We start from the raw sequence: 22477 nt of genomic DNA on the forward strand, positions 1-22477 counted from the left end.
CTGTCTTCCTGTTTCCTTTACACTTGAATAGCAAACTGGGGACAGAAATCTGGTTTTGCAAATGTTATTCTCTTGAAACTCTAAACATTTCTGCATCAATTTCTGGTGATGAAGTATTGAAACAAATACTTCATGGACTCCATTTCCCCTGTTGATGGCAATCTGTTTTATTAGTTCTGCATCAGTTCTTATAAGATTTTAAAAGCATTTGCTTGAAAACAAAACAAACATGATAGTCTTTACTATATACACATCTTTTCTTATTAATTGGCCTGGAAATTTTAAGCACATTCAGTAAGTAAACTTATATTTTCCTCAATCCAATATTTTCCATAATATCATTTCTTCTAGATTTTTATCTTTAGAATTTTGTCATATAAACTTCTGTTTCATGCCTTGCTTATTTACATTCTATAATTTTTTTTAAAAAATTACTTATTTATTTGAAAGGCAGAACTACAGAGAGAGAGAAGGAGAGATGGAGAGAGATCCTCCTTCTGTTGGTTCACTCGCCAAATGGCTGCAATGACCAGAGCTGCACCAAACCATAGTCAGGAGCCAGGAGCTTCCACCAGGTCTCCCATGTGTGTGCAAGGGCCCAAGGACTTGAGATAGCTGCTTCTTCTTCAGGAGCCTTAGCAGGGAGCTGGATTGGAACTGGAACAACCAGAACTAGAACAGATCCCCATATGGTATGCCACTGCTGAGGGCCTTGGCCTTAACCTGCTGCACCATAGTGGTAGCCTCTAACAAAATTCTTAACACTGCAATTTCCTTCACTGATTAAAAATTTTGTAGCATTACTGCTTTTCTTAGGTAATTCTAGAAAATACTTGCAAATTAATATTTTAAGACATCTTGGAGCCAGCACTTAAAGCATCCGTGGCACCAGCATTCCATATGGGTGCCGGTTCGTGTCCTGGCTGCTCTTCTTCAGATTCAGCTCTCTGCTATGGGCTGAGAAAGCAGTGGAGGATGATCCAAGTGCTTGGGTCCCTGCTACCATGTGGGAGACCTGGAAGAAGCTCCTGGCTGCTAGTTTTGGCTCAGCTCAGCTTGGCTGTTGAGACCATTTGGAGAGTGAACCAGCGGATGGAAAACCTCTCTCTCTCCCTTTCTCTGTCCCTAATTCTACCACTCAAATAAATAAATAAATAAATCTTTTTTTTTTTTTTTAAAAGCCTTTACATTCTTTTCTGTTTAAAAAATCACTTTTGAACTCTGACCCCTTTCAGACAATTCTTTACATTAACTTCTTAATTTTATGGCCTGTACACCTTTTTTTAAGAAAAAGAAAAGATTTATTTATTTGAAAGTCAGAGTTACAGAGAGGCCAGGCACGGGGAGAAATTTCCATGTTCTGGTTCACTCCCCCAAACGACTGCAGCAGCCAGAGCTGGACAGATCCCAAGCCAGGAGCCAGAGCTTCTTCCAGACTCCCATGTGGTTGCAGGGGCCCAGGGACTCGGGCCATCTTCTACTGCTTTCCCAGGCCATGGCAGAGAGCTGGACCAGTGGTGGAGCAGCTAGGTCTCGAACCAGCACCCATATGGGATGCTGGCACTGCAGGTGGCGCTTTTACCCACTATGTGACAGAGCTAGCCCCTTGTATATCCTTTTGAATGAATGTATATAGCAGTCCTCTTATTTTGCTCTCTCCCTCTTTAGAAAAGAAATGATACTTTGGGCTCTTTGATTACTTTGTATGATAATCCTATTTTACTTATGCTACCCTGCTAAAATTGGCTCTAATTGGATTTGTTTTCCCATTTACTCATATCTAGTCAGACAACCAGAATCTGACTTGTCATATTCATTCTGACTCTTGGTAAATAAACAATTCAATTTTAATCCTTGTCAAATTCCTGAGGTGAACATCACATCACATACATGTTTTAAATATTTATAAATAGAATATGAACTATAACATTTGAGAAATATTCTGATATCTCACCCAAAATGGACTATGTAAACGCCAACTGTAATGAACATGCAGGCAAAATTGGTAATCAACTGACCTTCTGTGGGCTATTAAACACATTGCCTCTACCAAATATTTTTTAAAGATTTGTTTATTTATTTGAAAGGCAGAGTTTCAATGAGAAGAAGAGACAGTGAGAGAAAGAGATCTTCCATTTGCTGGTTCACTCCCTAAATGGCCACCATGGCTGGAGATGGCCCAAACAAAAGCGAGGATACTTCGAACTTCTTCCACACTTCCCATGTGCATGGCAGGAACCCAAGCACCTGGGCTGTCTTCTGCTGTGTTGCTAGGCCATTAGCAGAGAATTGGATCAGAATTAGAGCACCTGGAGCTTAAACGAGCACCCCAGTGGGATGCTGGTGTTATAGTTGGCGGCTTAACCTGCTGCACCACAATACTGGCCTGGAAAACTTACCAAGCTTATAAAGTCTAAGATGAACATTCTCCCCTACATTTGAACATCTCTGAAATAAAGCCATATTTTGTAATTATGGAAGGAAGTTGTGGGATGCTGTTGTCACTTGTTACATGTGTTTTATGTAACTTCAAAAAAAAAAAAAAGCCAGCAGGGTATTGCCTTGGGAAAACATACAAGGAGAGTAGTGAAACATTCTTTTAAAAATATTAAATTACTCAAGCTTTTGATGACACATTTGATATTTTGTGGAAAACACAGAATTTGATGACTATTGAAGAGTACATTAGAAGAATCTTAATGTAAAGACATTTTAGGAATATACCTTAGCCAATTAATTTTACTTGCTTGTGTATGCATGAAAATAATAAATCATATAAGATCTATTTTCCAAAATGTCTAAAAAGATCTCTTAATTGAGTAAAATTTTTAAATGATGAGAAAAGAGTGACAATTTAATTAGTGGCTTTTTTTCGTGATATAAAAAATAATTGTTGATTTTATTTTTAATGTCTTCTCAGGTTGGATTAACGTGGTAAACGTCCACATTGTTTGATAGTTCTTACCTAAGCCTGTTCAGTGGGGTCTTTTCTCTACCCTAGCTACTCAGACCCTTAATCCAGAGCCTCCTGGAACCTTTCCACAGTGCAGCACTTGGTCTCCAAGACCCTTTGCTTCAACAGTGCCTGTTGTGGCTGTTTTTTGTGTCTGAAATGAACCTGAAATTTTTTTACTAGGGACATGAAAACATCTAACATTCAAGAGTGTTTGAAGTTTAACTAATATGTATTGACACAATCCCAGAATTTCGTAAAAGTGTGCTGTGAAGGGGTTTTGGCTATAGGGGAGAAGGTTCTGCTACAAGACAGTGATAACTTAGCCTTCAATGGTTTTGTGGGACCAGAGTGCCCAAACTCCCATTAAGCAATGAAACTAGAGAAAATTAAGAGCATATTATTCTATCCCAAATATTTAAAATTAAAATTAAATAAATTGCCTCATTAGGTATTCCATATAAATTCATCAGTTATGCTTTCTCTTCATATAAATTTCATATTGTATCATTTCGACAAGACAACTAAGCTTGCACATGGAATTCAAAATTCCACGGAACTGTTGATCGGTAAACCCTTATTCAAGGGTGGGCATTTGGAACAGCAGTTCAGATGTTGCTTGGGATGCTCAATCCCATATCAGAGTTCCTGGGTTAATTCAGAGTATGACAGGAGTAGAACCACGTTTGTGTCTCCTCCCCAAGAAATGGTGCAGAACTGTTTAGAAATGTCACAGCTATTATGTCACAGCTCTTTCATGTTGCAGTTCTTAGTGGTACAGCCCTGTTATTCCCACTGGTTTCTTTGTTTTGTGATCATGAAGAGTGAGGCACACAGACTAGAAAGAATGAGCTAGAAAGGAAGGTTTAGGAAAAGAGAAAGTGCTTTGTCTGCTTTCTTCCGCCAGGGTGGTTCATGCACCTGACTCTTCCTCACCATGTGTTCTCACAAGACCTTCAGGAGCAAGACATTCTTGGCCAAAAGCCAAAAACAACATCGTTCAACTGGTAATAAAATCAGATATAACTCCAGGAGGACACATTGGAGAAGAACAATCTTGGTCTATAAGGAATTGCACTTGAGTGGATGGCACACATATTTGTACTACATCAATGTAACTATCTTCTTAATTACATCAAACTGAAGACATCACCATTGTCTGGACAGCTAGACAAGTTCAACTGGGGCTGTGACTAGTGGGTTGGTTCAGTAATAAATATGTGAGGTCTTAAAAAAATAGAAAAAGAAAAGAGAAAGTTTTCAGCAGTTGAGAGGGTTCTCTGAAGGAGGGAGCCTACAAAGTGACATGTCTAGGAGCTTTTATGACTTTCTAAAAGAGGAATTTCATATGATTGGTTAAAGTACATGCTACCAAATTATTCTACATGAGTCAATCAGGGCACTGACAGAGGAGTAGTCAATTTTGCATAGAGGTTCATAGAGTACTTGATCAGGTCCAAGACGAGCATGACATTTGGCAGATGCAACAACATCTGAGAATTATATTGCATATATTTCTCCTTTCTCTTAGGGCTCCTGTGGGTTCATACCATGTATATTACTTGCATTCCTTCCCAGGGTCCCCTGGAGTCCCTATCAGTAGTTCCATTCCTGATTCCAGTTTCTTACTGATATGTGTCCTGTGAGGCAACAGGTGATAATGGCCCCTGCCACCCACATGGGTGACCTGGATGTAGGTACCAGCTCCTAGCTTCTTCCTGGCTCTGCCCTGGCTGTTGTGGGCATTTGGGAATAAACAAACAGATGGGCAATTTCTCTCTCTCTCTCTCTCTCTCTCTCCATTTCAAATAAATAATTTTCCTCTTTCTCCTACTAATTCTTAAAAATTTCTTATTCAATGAAATAAAGAATTGAACACACACATTCATACTTGGGGCAAATACAGTAGCAATAACCCTAACACCATGTCAAAAACTCAAGGAAAAACAGAGCCACACCATAAGAGCATAAAGAGACCAAGACAAGGAAAAAATTGGTTTAATGAAAAATAAGAAGTTGAATATTGAACACAAGTTTGGCAAGAAAGTGAAATTTTCTTATAAGAGAAATAGTTAATTTGGAACTTTTTGATCACGATTGAGATATAGACACATAAGAGAAAATCATCCAATCAAGTACTTTTTTACTGTATAAATACTGAACAGAATTACTTCTGTAACCTTTGCTTCAAAAATCAGGCTTTATAAATACATCAGGAAAAGGTTGGGGAAGTTTCACTTTTATTTATTTTAATTTTATTTGAAAGAGAGAAAGAGAGAAGCTGGGTGGAGAAATCTCTTCCACTTGCTGGATCACTCTTCAAATGGCCACAGTAGCTGGTACTGGAAAAGGTCGAATGCAGGAGCCTGGAAACCAATCTGGGTTTCCAACATGCATGGCAGGGAACAAATTACTTGAGCCATCACCTACTGCCTCCAAGGGTGCACTTTAGCAGGAAGCTGGAATAGAAAGCACAGGCTGGACTTGAACACAGGCACCTCCTATGTGGAATGTGGCATCCCAAGTGGTGTCTTAACCACTGAGCCAATAGGCCACCCCTGAAGAAGTTCCATAATGAGCTGGTAGAACTCAACTTTTATACGTGAACTTGATGGAGACAGCAGAGTTAGATTTAGGCATTCACAAATCCATGGACCAAACTATTAAGTGCCATGTCTGTGAAGTGCACTGCCATTAAAGAAAATCTAACAACTTTTCTTATACATCCTATACTTTCCTATCACATATGGAGTAATGCACAAAATCTGAAAAAGTGTCACTGTTTAATTTTTGGAGATGTAGAGGAAAGTTGATTTTAAATTCATGTAAATTCAGATGAGTAAAAGGTGTATATCGCGTAGGATTCATTGCATGTTGAATGTCAGGGCTTAGTATAACTGTCTTCACCATGAGGTATCAAAACATAATCACTTTAGAATTGCTGTCAGCAGCAAAACCTCAACAGAAATATGGCCAAATTTTAAGGTAATAATTTCTACTACATAGTGAAGGACAATTAGCATGCAATGGCAATGTGAATAAAAGGCACATTTAAATATCCTGTACCATTAAAAAGTCTTAAATCTACTGTGGCCTTCCTACATTTTACCTCTTGAATATTATGATTAGTGGTAAATTAAGCCTGAGAATATAGAGTGAATTAAAATTATGTATTTGCAAAAACTGATGAAGAGAGGGGAAGAACAGAAGGGAATTGGGGAGAGTAGAGGGTTGAGGGAAGTGCGGTTGTCTTTCTTGAAACTCTGTGGAATGCATAAAATTTGTTCTATTTATATTAATAAAATGTTTTAAAAAGTTTCAAATCTGCAGACCCAAAGTCTGGACTCACAACTGGACTCATAGTTAAATATGGACATGCAATGTTGAAAAATTAATACGGAAATGCATTATGGCCATCATATCCCTCATATATTCAAGATAAATTTTATTCTATGGAAAGGCTTTCATAAAATCATGTGCCATACCTATTTCCCTTCCACTGGAAGAGGGACTCTGAGGTCTTTAAAGGAGAAGTAGAGCAAGGCAACAGTAACTCATTTGTTGAACATTTACTAGGAGTCTAACTAAGGCACAGTACCCATATTATCTCTAATATTGTTGTCATAGCTGGTGATTTACTATGTGTTTCACAAACAATAGCAATGGAAACGTCATCTTGACGTCATATTATGATATGAGATCCCAAAGTTTGAATACTTTTTGCTATCAACGCTACGTAAATTCTTTTATTTATTTTGCTATCTTCTTAACACATTTGTTCTTAGCGCATATTCTAACAGTGCGTATTATTGCATAATGTTCTACATGAACAGCTTTGTCCATAAGTCTTTGGGCACTTTAGAAACAATTGATCAGTAACATCCTAAAAGCACTCCTTTTACTTATCTTTTTAAAGATTTATTTTGTTTATGGGGGGGGGAGATACAGAGAGAGGTGGAGACAGAGAGAGAGAGAGGTCTTCCATCCACTGGTTTACTACCCAAGTGGCTACAATGGCAGGAGCTGAGCTAATTTGAAGCTAGGAGCCAGGGCTTCTTTCAGGTCTCCCATGTGAGTGCAGGGGCCCAAGGAGTTGGGCCATCTTCTATTGCTTTTTCAGGCCATTAGCAGAGAGCTGGATCAGAACTGGAGCGGTCAGGCGCTGAATTGGCAACGGTATGGGATTGCTGGTGCTACAGGCTGAGGCTTTAACCTACAGCGCTACAGCACTGGCCCTCACTTATATTTATTTTTAAATTTTAAAGTTATTTCTAAATGATTAATACTTTCCCATGAATCAAAAATCAAATTTCATAAAAAATGTTCATTAAGAAGTCTCATGTTAGCCCTTTCAAAGATAAAAACATTTTTTATACTTTTTATCTTATTTTTTATTTTCAATTCATAGCACTGGCCCCAGGCACCCAGACATCTCAAGTGGCAACTTAATCACTGAGGCAATTGCCTGCCTCCATGTGCTTTTGATATGTCCCTTTCTTCTTGCTTTGTTCCCTTTCCTTTTTCTTTTTCTTTCCTCATCTCTCCCTTCTCTCTCTCTCTCTCTCTCTCTCTCTCTCTCTTTCTCTCTCCCTCCCTTTCTCTCCCTCCCTCCCTCTCTTTCCTACTCTTTATTCTTTCAGCATTTCCTTTTCTGCTGGCATCACTACCATTCTGAATTTATATGAACAATCTCTTTGATTATTTCTTGGAGATGTCTTCTGTTCACAAACTCACCATTTGTTTGACTAAAAACCATTGTATTTCACCTTTATTTTTAAATGTTACCAACTCTAGCTACAAAATTCTAGACTGCCAGATTTTTTTTTAAATCTTGCAGGTATTATAAGGCATTATCACTTGACTTTCAGTTTCTGCTAATAAATCAATGCCAGCCTTAGTGGTGCTCCATTGAAAGTAATGTGGTTTTTTTCTCTGGCAGTTTTATGAGTTTTTTCTTGGACTTTTGTATTATGTGTGTATGTATCTATTTAGTATAATCATTGTGCACTTAACTATTTATTCTGCCTGGAGTTCTTTGAGCTTCTTCACCAGCGTGTTTGATGTATTCACCATTTCTGGGAACTTGGAAATTACCCCTTCAAGCACTTTCCACCTGCCTCCCATTCTCTTGCTTCTCCTTCTGTGTATGTGTTTTAGATTATTTGATTCAGTTCTACTCTTCTTTCTTCCTTTTTTTTTTGCACTTTTCTTCTTCCTTTGCTTCAACTAAGATATATTATTTTGACTTTGTAAGGGTAATAATGTTGCATTGTATTGTGTCTGGCTTGCAAATTCACCCATTCAGAGAGTACTTTAAACCAAGTACTCGTTGCTTGACTTTATTTTTTTTTCTTTTTTTTTTTTTTTTTTGACAGGCAGAGTGGACAGTGAGAGAGAGAGAAAGACAGAGAGAAAGGTCTTCCTTTGTCGATGGTTCACCCTCCAATGGCCACCGTGGCCCGCACACTGTGGCCGGTGCACCACTCTGATCCGAAGGCAGGAGCCAGGTGCTTCTGGTCTCTCCTGGGGTGCAGGGCCCAAGCACTTGGGCCATCCTCCACTGCACTCCCGGGCCACAGCAGAGAGCTGGCCTGGAAGAGGGGCAACCGGGACAGAATCCGGCGCCCCGACCAGGACTAGAACCCGGTGTGCCGGCGCCGCAGGTGGAGGATTAGCCTATTGAGCCGCGGCGCCAGCCACTTGACTTTATTTTTAAAGATTCTCATTCAGTGTTGAAATATTCTACCTTTTTATCTACTTAGTCTACTTTCCTTGGCATATTAATAAGTTATTTCAAAATAATTTCTGATAACTCAAATGTCTATATTATTTATGAGTTTACTTCTATTTTGTAACTAAAAATTGTTAGTTCAATTTTTATTGCTATTACACACACACACACACACACACATATCATGACTTTTGTTCTAATTGGATATTGTATATAAAATGACTGTATAAGCTTGCAACAATATGATTTTACCTAGGCAGAATTCACTTTTCTCTCTGTTAGGTGGAGTTGTGCAAGCTGACTACATCAACCAATCTGAGATTGAGCTGAGACAAGTCTGATTTGAAATTAGACTCAGACCATGTGTGATTCATCCTGTTCTTGGGCCTTTGCTTTGGTTGAGAGCCTGGAATGTCTCTGTGTCCTCAGCCCTAAAGTACTGCAGTTGATTCTGTTTTGATTATTACTCTGTGCACTGCCCTCTTGAGCTTCAAATCCTCATGAATAGCTTGAAGGGATGATCTGTTGTAAACTCCTCTCCAGAGGTCCTTTTTCTACTAACTACTGCAAGACTTGGATATTTAATTTGCCTGTGAGAATTTTCATGCTCCTGCCCTGATCTGCTGTTTGGCTGCAACATACAGCAACTGTCTGAGCATCACACTGGCCTCTGTGATCCCCAATGGCCCTGCTTGTTTTCTCTTCTGCCAGTAGAATCCTGCTGCCTGACCTTGTCTAATCTACAACTCATTCCAGAATCAGCAAATGCCTCCAGGAAATAAAACAGGCAATATTCATCAACTCACTACAAAGTGCTCTTCCTTCTCAGGAATTTTTGAATTGCTAGTATTTCTTGTTTCCATTATTCTTTTTTCAAACTTTTAAAACATATGACTTTTGGAATTCATAGTGTTCTAGTTGTAACTTTGGGAATTTTGACCTTTCATGGACTTTTACATTTTACTCAGAAGCAGAACCCATTTCTCAGTATTTCTGAACTCAGAATGATTCACATTATATTCTGAAATATGGTTGAAGCTGTAAGATATAAACTCAAAAAGTGCTAATGGTTGTGTTTTTAAAAATGTAGAGAAAGCTTCTCCAGTACTGAAAAGGATAAAAGAAACTCCAACATGCACATACCAAAAGTTTTACTACACTGGCACCTACATTTATTTTTGTTTGAATCTGAGCTTGCTAAATTGCTTATTACTGGTTCATACGATGCCCTTTAAAGGCATCTGAATAATTTTATCACTAGGAAAGGGCCTCTTTTTCTTTGGAGAATTATTGACCTAGAGGGAGAAAAAAGTTAGTTAAGTTCCACACACAGGGAAAAAGGAACACAATGAAATTTTTCTAGGTTATTTTTCTAACTGATATTCAAACTAACATGGTTAAATATGGAGAACAGGAACTTCACTGTACTTAACACATCCCATCCACTCAATTTAAAAACCTTTAATTAATTAATTAATTAATTAATTTTTCAGTGTGTAAATTTGTGTGCATGGAAATTGAAACAGAAAAGAAGAAAAAAGTGAGAAAAGACAAAAATGGGAAATGGAATTGCAAAAAACTATGAGTATACCCTGACATGAACTGAGCTAAAAATGTTCTTAGGTAAGGGCTTAGGCCTATTTTCCATGTTGGCTCTGGACATTGGAATATATAGTATGTGGTCATCTGTATGAACTTCTTTTGAAATGATGACTAGCCAACTACACATAATCATTGTACATAATTTTTTACCCAATTTTTAGCACATTCAGCAATATATCTTTATCTACCTCTCCTCACTCCCACATAAAAATGTAAGGCTTTTAATGGAAGATCATTCCTAGAAACCTAAATAGTTATCAGCACTGAGATTACCTCATAGGCAGGAGGAAATAGAGTCACAGACAGGTAGATTAAAATGCCCATCAGTGTTCAGTGGCATCACGGACTTAGTTATACAATATGGGCAACTGTTGGGAATTGAAATTACACACACTTGGATTTGAAAACTAGTTCTATCATTACTGACATTGACAATGCTACTTAAAATTGCTAAACCTCAACTTCCTAATTCATAAAATGAGGATGATAATGATAAACTCCAGTTACATAAATTAAATGAGAGATAGAGTGGACATATAACACTTGAATTCATACTTAGTGCTCAACAAGGAATAATGCTTATTATCAATGAATTACAGGTAAGTAAGAAATGCAACACAGCTTGGCTTGACTTTTTTGTAAGAACAGAGCTAATTGCACAGTGAGATGCAACTTTTGCTGATTTGAAAATAAGCATAAACTCTTATTTTCATTGTAGAATAAGATATTTCTGTTTCTTCTATGCTTAGACTGGTGGACAACCTCACCAAATACTTTTTTAAAGGTTCTGTTTATTTATTTGAGATGTAGAGTTACAGACAGAGAGAGAGAGAGACAGAGAGAAAGGTCTGCTGGTTCACTCCCCAAATGGCCACAAAGGCTGGCACTGAGCTTATCTGAAGCCAGGAGCCAGGTGCTTCCTCCTGGTCTCCCATGTGGGTGCAGGGCCCAAGCACTTGGGCCATCCTCCAATGCCTTCCTGGGCCATAGCAGAGAGCTGGACTGGAAGAGGAGCAACTGGGACAGAACCAGGGCCCCAACCGGGGCTAGAACCTGGGGTGCCGGTGCCGCAGGCGGAGGATTAGCCAAGTGAGCCGCAGCACCGGCCTCACCAATAGTTTTAAGTTAGCAATTTCCTTCTAAGAAACTAGGTCCTTAGACATTAATTGGGAGTTAGTTCTCCTAGTTGGGACTGGCTTTGAGTTAGCAGTAATCTATTCATGTCAAGTATTTCTTTAGAGTAGCAAAGTTGTATTATTTTAGAGACAATTATTTTAAAATGTTTAAGTTAGATATTTGCTTTTTTCTTACTTTCTTCCTTAAATACAAATGTGGTTTATGTAATAGTTGTATGCATAACCACGTAATAGAGTTACTAATTCTCAGGGATTAGTTTAAAGCAGTTTAGTATTTAGAGAACAGTACATACCCTTATTATTTGGTAAGGCTTAAAAATTTCTGATAAAACAAATAATACTTAACATGACAGAAGTATCAAGGTCAGAGGTATAAGTGGGTTCAAAGAATATGAAGAATGATCTGGCCTCATAGGATTTGGAAACCTCCAGAATTTTCATAAGCTTCATATATATGTATGTATGTATATGTTCATTTATGTGAATATTTCCAGAGTTTCATTGAGGAAAACACAAAAGATAGTTAAGAAGCAAGGTACTGGTAGACCTAATACTTTTATTCCTACCACTAAATTTATTAAGAAATAGTTACCGGAGGAAGTATATTAGGAACCTGTCACATAGCAGGATGTTATTCAGGGCTGGGTTCTCCTGCTGGCTATTTTCTAGCTGGGAATCAACACAAAGACAGTGGAAAATTGAGGAAGCAGGCTTGAAAGAGGTGGCTGGCAAGTTCTCCACATTTTGTGGATAGAGACTACTTGTTGACTTTTCAAATGATAGGGATGGTGGATGAAGGAATGACATGACAGGAGTATGAATGCTTTAGTGTTTGTTTATTCATTCATTCAGCAAAGACAAAATCAGGAGTTTCTGTGCTTCTGGGCAGGGCCATCTTTTATGAGGTACTTTCTAGAAGGATGATTCTAGGGATGCTGAGATCAGAAACAGATGCCCCAGGCAAGAAGGGTGCCTCCCCCATGAAGAGGGCTAGCCAAGGCAGAGGGTTGAGCTGCAGCAAGTTTTGTCCAGTGTATCTTGTAGAGAGTGTTTTGTGGGTATGTCTGGGAGAGGGGGAAATTCCTCTCCCTGTCTGGCCAGTTCTCTGCACTGGACTTCCAAGCCTGCGCCTGGAATTTTTCAGCACCTCAAGCATCACCACATTCTGCTAGAACACAGGAGGTTCCTCTGAGAAGTGCCTTTCCAGGCTCCTCCTAGGCAGCCAGCTCATTATGGTATTTGGCTTGGTGTCAAATGACAGGCTTCATGGCCCTTTCAAAATTATCCTCTGCATATTCAGTTTCTGCAGAAAACCCACTGGTGTTGAACTGAAAAGGAGAGAATTTTATATGTGTAGTTGTAGCGTCTGGTGGTCACTTTTGCTGCACTCTGGTATATACCTGTTTGGTTCCTTCCTTGCCCCTTGAATGGACGCAGTGTCCCCTGAATTTCTGCACACTTTGAGGGAGGTGTTTTCCAGAGCTACTGGGGACTGCAGTGTCCCAGCAGAGACTGTGCTCATGGGCGAAGCTGGCAGAGGTGACTTTAACAATCCCCTGCCTAGTGGAATGCTTCACACGCATGCACCCGTGTGCAACTTCCCTCCACCCCCCACATTTTACGTGTTTTGAAGTGCTAAAGGCATGAGTGGAACGTGAAGCAGGCTTAAGGAAATGTAGTGGCTCCTCCGAACTCTGCCACAATCCTGCATGCTTGACTGGGTGTGTCCTCACAACCCTTAATTTAAGAGGGTAACAGCAAATTCCTCCCAGAAGTGGCAGATTCTGCTCAGGGTCTGGGGAGTCTGAAGCACAGCTGGCGCAAGCCACGGGTCCCCACCCCGCTGAAGCCAAACCTCACCGGGAGCAAGTTGCTTTCTTCTTTGCGTGTTCCTGCAGCCGAAATAAAAAGAGGAAAGACTGTCCGCACCTGGTAACGTTCCTCCTCGTTTTCCACTCCATCATCAGTTTTCTCTAATCATTGCTAGTTTCCCCAAGGCAGCAGGAAAAGAGTTTCCTGGCACACCAGCCACCTGCAACCACACTTTTGTTGCGTCCAGGCCAACGCCCCCACCTAGCGGTTTAATCTTGCCTGCTTTGCTTTCCCTTCCTTTTCTGTAGTTTTGTGGTGAGCACCGCAGTTTGCAAAATAATTAAGTCTCTAGCTGGGTGGCTGCTGTAGATTCCTGGAGTGGGAGAATGGGGAGGGTCCCTTAAAATGTGCTAAAATTGGGCTTAAGTTTTCCAGAGAAGTGCGGGGGGGGGGGGGGGGGCTGGGAGGGGAGAGGGAGAGGTTGTGCTCTGATCCTCTGGTTGGCTGCTGTGGCTCAGAACACATCCGGAGGACTTCTTTAGAGAGCTGTTACTAGTTAAAGGCATGCCCTTGCTCTTAGTGTACCAATGTGATTTGGTTTCCTAACTCCTAAAGCCCTATGAAAACATATTCATTATTTACTTGCTTGTGTGTTCATTGTCTACCTGCCCCTTCAGAACGTAAACTGCTTGAAAAGTAAGGCTGGGTCTCCCATCCCAATTGGCCTCCATACTCTAAGTCCCTAGAAAATACCCAACATAGATCAGGAACTTCGGATTTTACCTGAGAATCATGAATTAAGAGAATTTGAGTTTTGAGCTGTGTCATCCGGGGAGAAACGGCCTCCTTTCAAAGGATATCAGGTACTCTTCCTCTAAAAGTGGGTGCATGGCTCAGATAATCTTTGGCTTTGAAATGGATTATCCTTAAAATATTTTTGCCCTTAGCCTCAAAGATTAAATTACCATGCAGTTTCTATTTACACATTCTACTGAGGAATACCCACCCAGGCTCTAGAAATTCATAGTGGGGACCACGTTGTCCATTCTGAGTGTTTTTTTTTTTTTCCTTTAAACTATACGATTTGTATTTCCACTCTACATTTGTTTCTGTTAGGGTTGGAGGAGAAGCTGAAGACAGGAGATTTGCTCAGAGTCCTGGAGCATGGGTACCAGTAGCGTTTGCTGCAGATTATGGTGGACATCCTGATGCATTTGTGCTGGGCAAAGAAGACACACCACTGATGCTGATGGTGACAGCGCCAGTGCCCGTTTGTTTCTTTTTCTTTTTCTCTTAAATTCTGACACACTCCTTTGCACGCAATGAGAAGGAATGCGCTCCCTGGGAACTGGAACTGTTTCCCAGAGGCACGGAACTGCTGAGTAGCTGGAGCGCGAGGGTGGAGCAGAAGGTCTGATTTCCTATAGAGTTTGCTCTGTCTGATTCTTTGACATTTGTGCAAATAGCTTTTCCTCTTCCCACCCCCTCAGAGTTAAGGGGCGGGGTTGAAATAAAAGCACACATTTCTAAAACTATACACGAACAGCTAGGGTTTTTTAATTGAACCAAGGATTAAGGATGACTTGAAGTAGAAGATGCACATATTGGCCATTTCCTTCTAAGGCGATCTTAACTGGCGCCTCCTTCTTAACCTGGGTGTGGCCCTCGGGGCTGGATAAGATTCCGGAGTAGAGAGCTCAGGCACTGGGGCTTGCTCCACTACCTGGTACTGGCCTCCCTAGGGGGTGGGTGGTGAGCAGAAGCTAGGATGGGACGCCTGGGCTGAGCCTCAGACCTGGGCTAAAGGCGGGGGTCTGAATGCGGGAGCGCTAGCCAACTCCGAAGCCCGCATTGGCAAGAACAGGACGACTCCATTGCCATCGCCAGCTACAACTGCTGTTCCAGGGTGTTCGGGTCCAGAGAGGGACAAGGGGCTGGGAAACGGGGAGAGAAGGCGGTAGGACCCGGCGGGTGCTTCCTTGGCCGGGAAGGGAACGGGGCGGGAGGAGAGGAGGGAGGGAGAGAGAAAAAGGCCAGGTGGTGGGGAGCGGGCGTCTGCACTCGCCGCGCCGCACGAGTTGCACGGCTCTGGCGGATCTGACCCGGTCTCTATAAAAGCAGCCCGTCGGCTCCGCGGTTCACTAGCTCCTCCCGGGCTGGCGCACGCCGGGTCCCTGCCGCTCCCTCAGTCACCTGCCCCTTCCCCGCTTGCCGCACCAGGTCCCCCCAGACCCACGCGCCCAGCGGGATGGCTCCCAGCGGTGCCAGAGGAAACCAGGTGGCGACGGCGGCGGCGGCGGCGCGGCGCTACCAGCCGCAGCTCTAGCCTCCAAGTCCTCCCTCTTGCGACCTGGTCTCCGCGGGGCAGCTCGCTGGAGTGGCCAGTGCGTGTAAAGAGAGGGAGGGCACAGCTCCAGCGTGCGAGGCAGCGCGGCTCCCAGACAACACCCCACCCAGCTCAGGCGGTCACCGCCGCCGCAGGAAAGTGTCCCAGCTCGGGGCTTGCGGGTTTGGGGGCGGGAATGCAAGACCAGGGCTCCTCGAGGACCTCCAATCTTTGGCATCCGCCGCTGGGAAACTCTTGCGGGCGGGGTCTGCAGAGCCTGGAGCGCCCGGGTTAGGAGACGCTCAGCCCCGAGCGACTGGGGTAAGAGACTCTGCCTCTCCACCCCCCAACTTGGTCTGGAGCAATACTTCGCTCTCCTAATTTGACATCTCCAGAGAGCAGTGGCCGGAACCTAGAGGAGCTGGGCTGGGTGGGACAGTCCTTAGCAACCCAGGGCCAGGACGGGGCGTGGAACTGAGCGACCTGAGACGCGGCTGCAGCGCCAGGCGCACTGGAAGTGCAGAGGACTCGCCCGCCTTCTTTGGCTGCCGCGCCCGTGACCTCCGGTTTCAGGTGGAAACCTGGCGCAGGAGCAATTGAGGAACCCACGGAACTGACTAGCACGGAGAGACAAACCTGTGGTCTCCATGGTCCTTCCGCCCTCTGCTCTCTCCGTCGTCCGCTCCATGCCTAAGAGCTGCGCTCCGGAGCTGGGGCGAGGAGAGCCATGGAGGAACCCAGCGCTCGGTGCGCCCCACCGCTTGCGGGCTCCCAGATCGCAGTTCCTCAAGCCAACCTCTCCGCGGCTCACTCCCACAACTGCAGCGCTGAGGGCTACATTTACCAGGACTCCATCGCCCTGCCCTGGAAAGTACTGCTGGTTTTGCTGCTGGCGCTCTTCACCTTGGCCACCACGCTCTCCAACGCCTTTGTGGTCGCCACCGTGTACCGCACCCGGAAGCTGCACACCCCGGCTAATTACCTGATCGCCTCCCTGGCGGTCACCGACTTGCTCGTGTCCATCTTGGTAATGCCCATCAGCACCATGTACACGGTCACCGGCCGCTGGACTCTGGGCCAGGTGGTTTGCGACCTCTGGCTGTCGTCGGATATCACCTGTTGCACCGCTTCCATCATGCACCTGTGTGTCATCGCCCTGGACCGCTACTGGGCCATCACGGATGCCGTGGAGTACTCGGCTAAACGGACTCCCAAGAGGGCGGCGATCATGATCGCGCTGGTGTGGGTGTTCTCCATCTGTATCTCTCTGCCGCCCTTCTTCTGGCGTCAGGCCAAGGCCGAGGAAGAGGTGTCCGAGTGTTTGGTGAACACCGATCACGTTCTCTACACTGTCTACTCCACGGTGGGCGCTTTCTATTTACCCACCCTGCTCCTCATCGCCCTCTATGGTCGAATCTACGTGGAAGCCCGCTCCCGGATTTTGAAACAGACGCCCAACAGGACCGGCAAGCGCCTGACCAGAGCCCAGCTGATAACTGATTCCCCTGGGTCCACGACCTCAGTCACTTCAATTAACTCTCGGGCGCCCGACGTGCCCAGCGAATCCGGCTCTCCAGTGTATGTAAACCAAGTCAAAGTGCGAGTCTCCGATGCCCTGCTGGAAAAGAAGAAACTCATGGCCGCTAGGGAGCGCAAAGCCACCAAAACCCTAGGGATCATTCTGGGTGTGTTTATTGTGTGTTGGCTGCCCTTCTTCATCATCTCCTTGGTGATGCCTATCTGCAAGGATGCCTGCTGGTTCCACCAGGCCATCTTTGACTTTTTCACGTGGCTGGGCTATGTCAATTCGCTCATCAACCCCATCATCTATACCATGTCCAATGAGGACTTTAAACAAGCGTTCCATAAATTGATACGCTTTAAGTGCACAAGCTGACTTGCCAATTGTAATGGGGTCGCCTAAGCGACCTTTGGGGGACCAAGTTCGGTCTGGTTCCACAGGTAGGTCGAATCTTCTTTCGCTGTTACTGGGTCGGAGCGAGGCGTCCTCTTCCGGGCAAGGGCAATGGATCCCGGGAAGCCAGGATAGCCCAGCCCCAGAGCGCTGAAAGGAGAACTTTTCAAAGGAAATGTAGAGCTTCCTCCTCTCAAACAATGGGCTCAGCCAGATCCTGCGGCAGCCAATCACAGAGGGGGCTACAACTTTTAAAAATTGGTGATACAAAAGGGGTCCCTGCCCTGCTTTGGTATCCTGGATGGTGCCCTCTAGAATTCAGTGGTACTTGTAGTTGTTCTTTGAAGCTCGAGACAGATCTTCATACAGCCTGGCAGTACTTGAACTAGACGCTTAATACCCTGTGTTTTGGGGAAAACTCCGTGTTTCGGCTTAATTTAAGAACAGTTGCTTTGACATCCTCCAGTCTTCAGTTTTTGCTTCTTTAAACTTGGTTGGAGAAACTTGTGGATTTGGTGCTTCAAACCCTATGTGTGGCTTGGTTGGCACAGAGGAACCTCGAAGAGTTAACAACAAAATTCCAATGCTAAGATCTCTATTTTTATTATAATTGAAGTCTATAGGGGTGGGAGGGTGGGGATGGGACAGGATGAGCATTAAACTGAGACTATACACTTAGGATTGTTTGTTTTCTGCAGATTTGTAATTTTGAAATTCCTGTTTAGCATTTGTCAAACTCCAGCCCCAACAACTCAAACAAAACATTTTGTGTGCTAGTGCCAAAGTCTGCAGATTTCTTTCCTTTTCCTCCTAATTTCATGTCCCTGTCATTTTATACATTTAGATCCCCATAAATGGAGGGTATGATGGGTGACTCAGCCCAAACTGCTGCTATGTTTCTTATTAATGCAATTGGCTAAACCGATTACTGTTAAGTGTATATATTTCTTAACAAGAAAGGTATCTTTATTCCTAACCCAATTCAGTGATATGTGAAGGAGACTGATGAAACAGGAATGGTACTTATGCAATTAAAGAATGGAGGAGGGCAATTGGAGGATGTATATTTTGACTTGTAAAAAATATTGTGAAATGCATGAGACTTTTTTCTGATAGTCATTTGCACTCTCCTTCCCATCTGTGATTCATTTGTGTGCTAACATAGAAAGTAACCAAGAGAATGAAATGCCTTCTCCAGAAATCTTCTAGATGCAGTAAGAGTCCTAAAAATTACCACAAAAAAAAAAAAAAAAAAAAAAAAAGAAGGAGGCAAAATACCCACCTCTTTTCTTTAATACTGAAGTTGGGCAATAACAAAGATTATTAGAAAATGGCACACAAGAATTTTGAAAAAGCTAAATTGAGCCTGTTTTCTGCACAATGTACAGAACCACACCTCAGACTTACCAAACAATCTGAAAACTGGCTAACTTTAATCTTGGAAATTTGTCACTGATTTGACATAGATATAATATCCGGAATACTTTAAATTTACCAATCTCTTCAAATTTCGATACTACTTAGTTGTTATTTCAAGTTTACTCTGAGTGTCCCCAATACAGGGTAAAATCTCACACTAAAAGGTTTTTAAAAATGCATTATGTTAGTAAAAATGAGTAGCTCTAAATGATCATATGCACCAAAAAATGTGTATGTGGAGCATTTAATATGCCAAAGAAGATTCATTCTCCTCTTCTCAGAGGGCTCTCTGCAGTACAAATCTTTTGTCTGCAGATCTAAGTTGCCTTTGCAAAATGGATTCACTCCCTGCTTGAAGCTCTTCAGTCCAGACTGTCAGACAATAGACATATTGAGCTGAAGTACACTGCTTGCCTACTATGCAGACATTCACTCTGGGGTAAAGACTCTTGAAAATATACTATTCAAAAGTTCACATTTAAGCTCAGTGTAAAAAAAAGGGGGGGGGGTGTGGAATTTTGGTCAGCATTTACACCTGTCACCAGAGTAAGATAAAATTTTAGGCATTAGATAATCCTACACTTCTGTTGGATCCTCAGATTTCTAAGTTTGCTTTTTGTGACATTTCTCCCATGGAGGAATGTGCATATGGCATGGTCTTTGTTTTCTATGTTGTTAATACGTTGGTCTTCTGTTTATGCAGCTGTGTTTTCTTTGGGCCTAGAAGGCAAGTAAGTCAACTTCTCAGAACCTTAGGAGAAAAAATTAATTGAAACAAATAGTCTCTTGCAAATGATTTCTTTATAAGGCACTTACAGTGACTGTGTCTTCATATGAACAAACCACAGTCAATTTAGCCAAATTGGGTGTTTTCCCTGTTGTAAATTACCCACCTAAACTATCGCTTGATTATTTGGCTAAATTGACTGGATTTGGGGCATATTGTATGAAATAGAAGCTTGCAAACTCTTGTAGTTATAAGAGATCTAGAATCATCATCCATATTGCACATGATTATGCAAAGAATATTGTTCATCCCAGGGGTATGCAGTTAAGGCTCTTAAGCTCCTTTTCAGTTACTGCTGCTGATAGCATAGTTTGTTTCATAAACTAGGCACATGGCTTTTTTTTGCAAAAAATAAAATGAGAGATGGAAATGTTTAACTTACATAGAAATGAAAACATATTTTCATTGGCTGTGGTAACAAATAACATTTTCATATTGTTTAATTGCACAAAATTTCACAGAAATATATGAATGTATACTCATCCAAAAATACCAATATTGTCTTGTGTTTTTAGGAATTTTAGAGTTTCCTTTTTAAAAGTGGACACTGCACCCATGAATGAATGTTTATTGAATTCAACAAATTTCCTACAGAACAATATCCTTCACTTTCCCTCTCTATTATCTTAGTTTTTACTTCTTTAACCAGGATATCCTGAGAGAACTATAATTTACTCAAGCAGTAAATCTCAAATTATGCATATTTGGTGGAGCTGATGTTACTGGAAATCGCCTTTGATATTCCACCTTTCAGCAAATGTATAATTGGAAATGAAATTTTGGAAAAAAATTAAATAAAAGTCCTTTTTGTGTTCTAAAAATCATTGGATGATAGTTTTATTTTTGTGAAAAGCTTGGTTCCTTGGATTCTGGGGCTGTGTTTAAGAGTTTGAACCTTCATGGGAGAATGACTGATGATGAATGACACTCTGGAACACTGATATATACAGCCATGATTTGGGGGACTTTGTCTGTATCTGTAGAAAGAAGTTAAGATCATCATTTAGAGGGAACATTTAGTTTCCAGGCTAGGTAGTGAGATTCCAAGGTCCTGTATGATGTTTAACATAAGAAATGAGGAAAAGGAGAAAGTTGGTTAGAAGCAGACTTAGGAAGATCTGAGAAAATCAGAACAACCTATCTGAAGACCACTGCAGTAGCGAGTGCAGTGTACTTGGAGGTCAGAAAGTACCATCTACTTATAAGTTGTTGCATAGACCTCTCAGCACTTATAGTCATACATATAAAGCACTTATCAAGATGGCACTATTTGAAGGTAGGTGATACTTAATCTTAGCCATTACTTTCTTTTGCCTCCTTTATGAATATAGAATACCTATAACATAGAAAAAAAGCAGGCTATTTGGAAGATTGTACTAGAAAAGGTTAAACTAACCTAAATGGGAGAGACTAAGTGACTGAGGATTATAGCCTTTTACAATTATTTCCCTAGGCTGATTGGTATACAACCCAAAGGACAAAAGGGAACACAAGACATGGTTTGCAGAGGTTCTATTAGCTAGGAAGAAATTGCCAGATATTAGTTTCCTATGTAACCTATTTATTTACTTCTAAACTCCTTTCCCCTTCCTCTTCCTTGTCTAGATATTTCTGGCTACCTATCAGTGTTTGAAGTCCCTGGCCACATTCACATCTTCTCATTTTCTACTTCTCAGCTTTATTTTATTTATTAATTTTTGTGATCTTTATATAGTTATGATACCCAATAGTGATATGTCTCATTCTTATTTTAGCTATGAAGGGCTGATTAGGTAGCCAACATTATTTACTTTTTATCAAAGGAAGCTGTTGATCCAAATCAATGTTGAGTTGGTGGGGACAAATGCTTTACACTGGGGCAATTACTACAGTTTTCAGAAAACAAGAGGCTGAAGGCGAAGGCTGTGGACAATGAAGCTTCTGCCTGTTTCATTAAAACTCACCCTGGAATAATCCACCAGGGGGCATAGTGTCTCTGAACTACTTAGCAGATGTAGGTGCTCAAAATGCAAGATTTCTAAATCCTTCTTCCTGGACAGTTTGCAAGTGAGTCTTTCACTCTAGGCTCAGTAAAAACAAAGATCTCTGAGCCAAGAAAGAGGAGTTTTATCATTGATTTAAAATAGCAGATTCTTTAGAATTGCGATTTCAAGCAGAAGATCCCTAAAGAAAATGTAAAGATTTTCTTCATATATGCAAACTCAGTTCTTTCCGTTTTTAGCTGGTTTCAAAATGTTTATTTAGTCTATGTGAAAGAGACAGAAGTGGAAATAGAATTAGAGATGATAGTGATGGGGAGATCTTTCATCTGTTGGTTCACCCCAATTCATCATTAGCTATCTTCTAGGATACATTATCAGAAGGTTGGAACAGAAGTAAGAGTAGCCAGGACTTGAACTGGTACAATGATATGGGATGCAGTCATTCTGTGGTATCACAACACCTGATGCTTCATTATTTTCTTATTCATTTTGGTCCTGGGTTAATGCTAAAATTTTCATATCTTAAAATATTATAACCTCTTTTTAATGTGATACTGAATAAAATTAGTGGTTAGAAGACAAAGCATTTGTTTCAAAGTAATTTGTTTTGAGCTATTTACTTAAGCATACTTACTACTACAAATTTTGTCATCATTGTGTTTTTTCCTTCAAAATTTTTTGTGGTTTTAGATTGATATATGCATGGTGCAGAGGTAGGACATTTGGCACTTACCATTTAAAGAGAGAATTGCTTTTTTGCAGTTTTTATGTCAATTTTCCCCAGAAAGCAGACCTCCAAGTCTATATGGTCTGG

The 22477-nt window shown here is 41.7% G+C and overlaps 1 protein-coding gene across 1 annotated transcript; it reads left to right on the forward strand.

Annotated features, from left to right (window-relative positions):
• Positions 1-16287: 16287 nt before the first annotated feature.
• Positions 16288-17457, forward strand: HTR1B (5-hydroxytryptamine receptor 1B). Its single transcript, NM_001082790.1, is given in 1 exon segment — positions 16288-17457. A coding segment is annotated over 1 exon segment (1170 nt).
• Positions 17458-22477: the final 5020 nt, after the last annotated feature.

This window comes from Oryctolagus cuniculus, chromosome 5 (genome assembly GCF_051225735.1).
Source record: "Oryctolagus cuniculus isolate XC-2025 breed Fujian yellow rabbit chromosome 5, ASM5122573v1, whole genome shotgun sequence".
In the NCBI taxonomy this organism is placed as follows: domain Eukaryota; kingdom Metazoa; phylum Chordata; class Mammalia; order Lagomorpha; family Leporidae; genus Oryctolagus; species Oryctolagus cuniculus.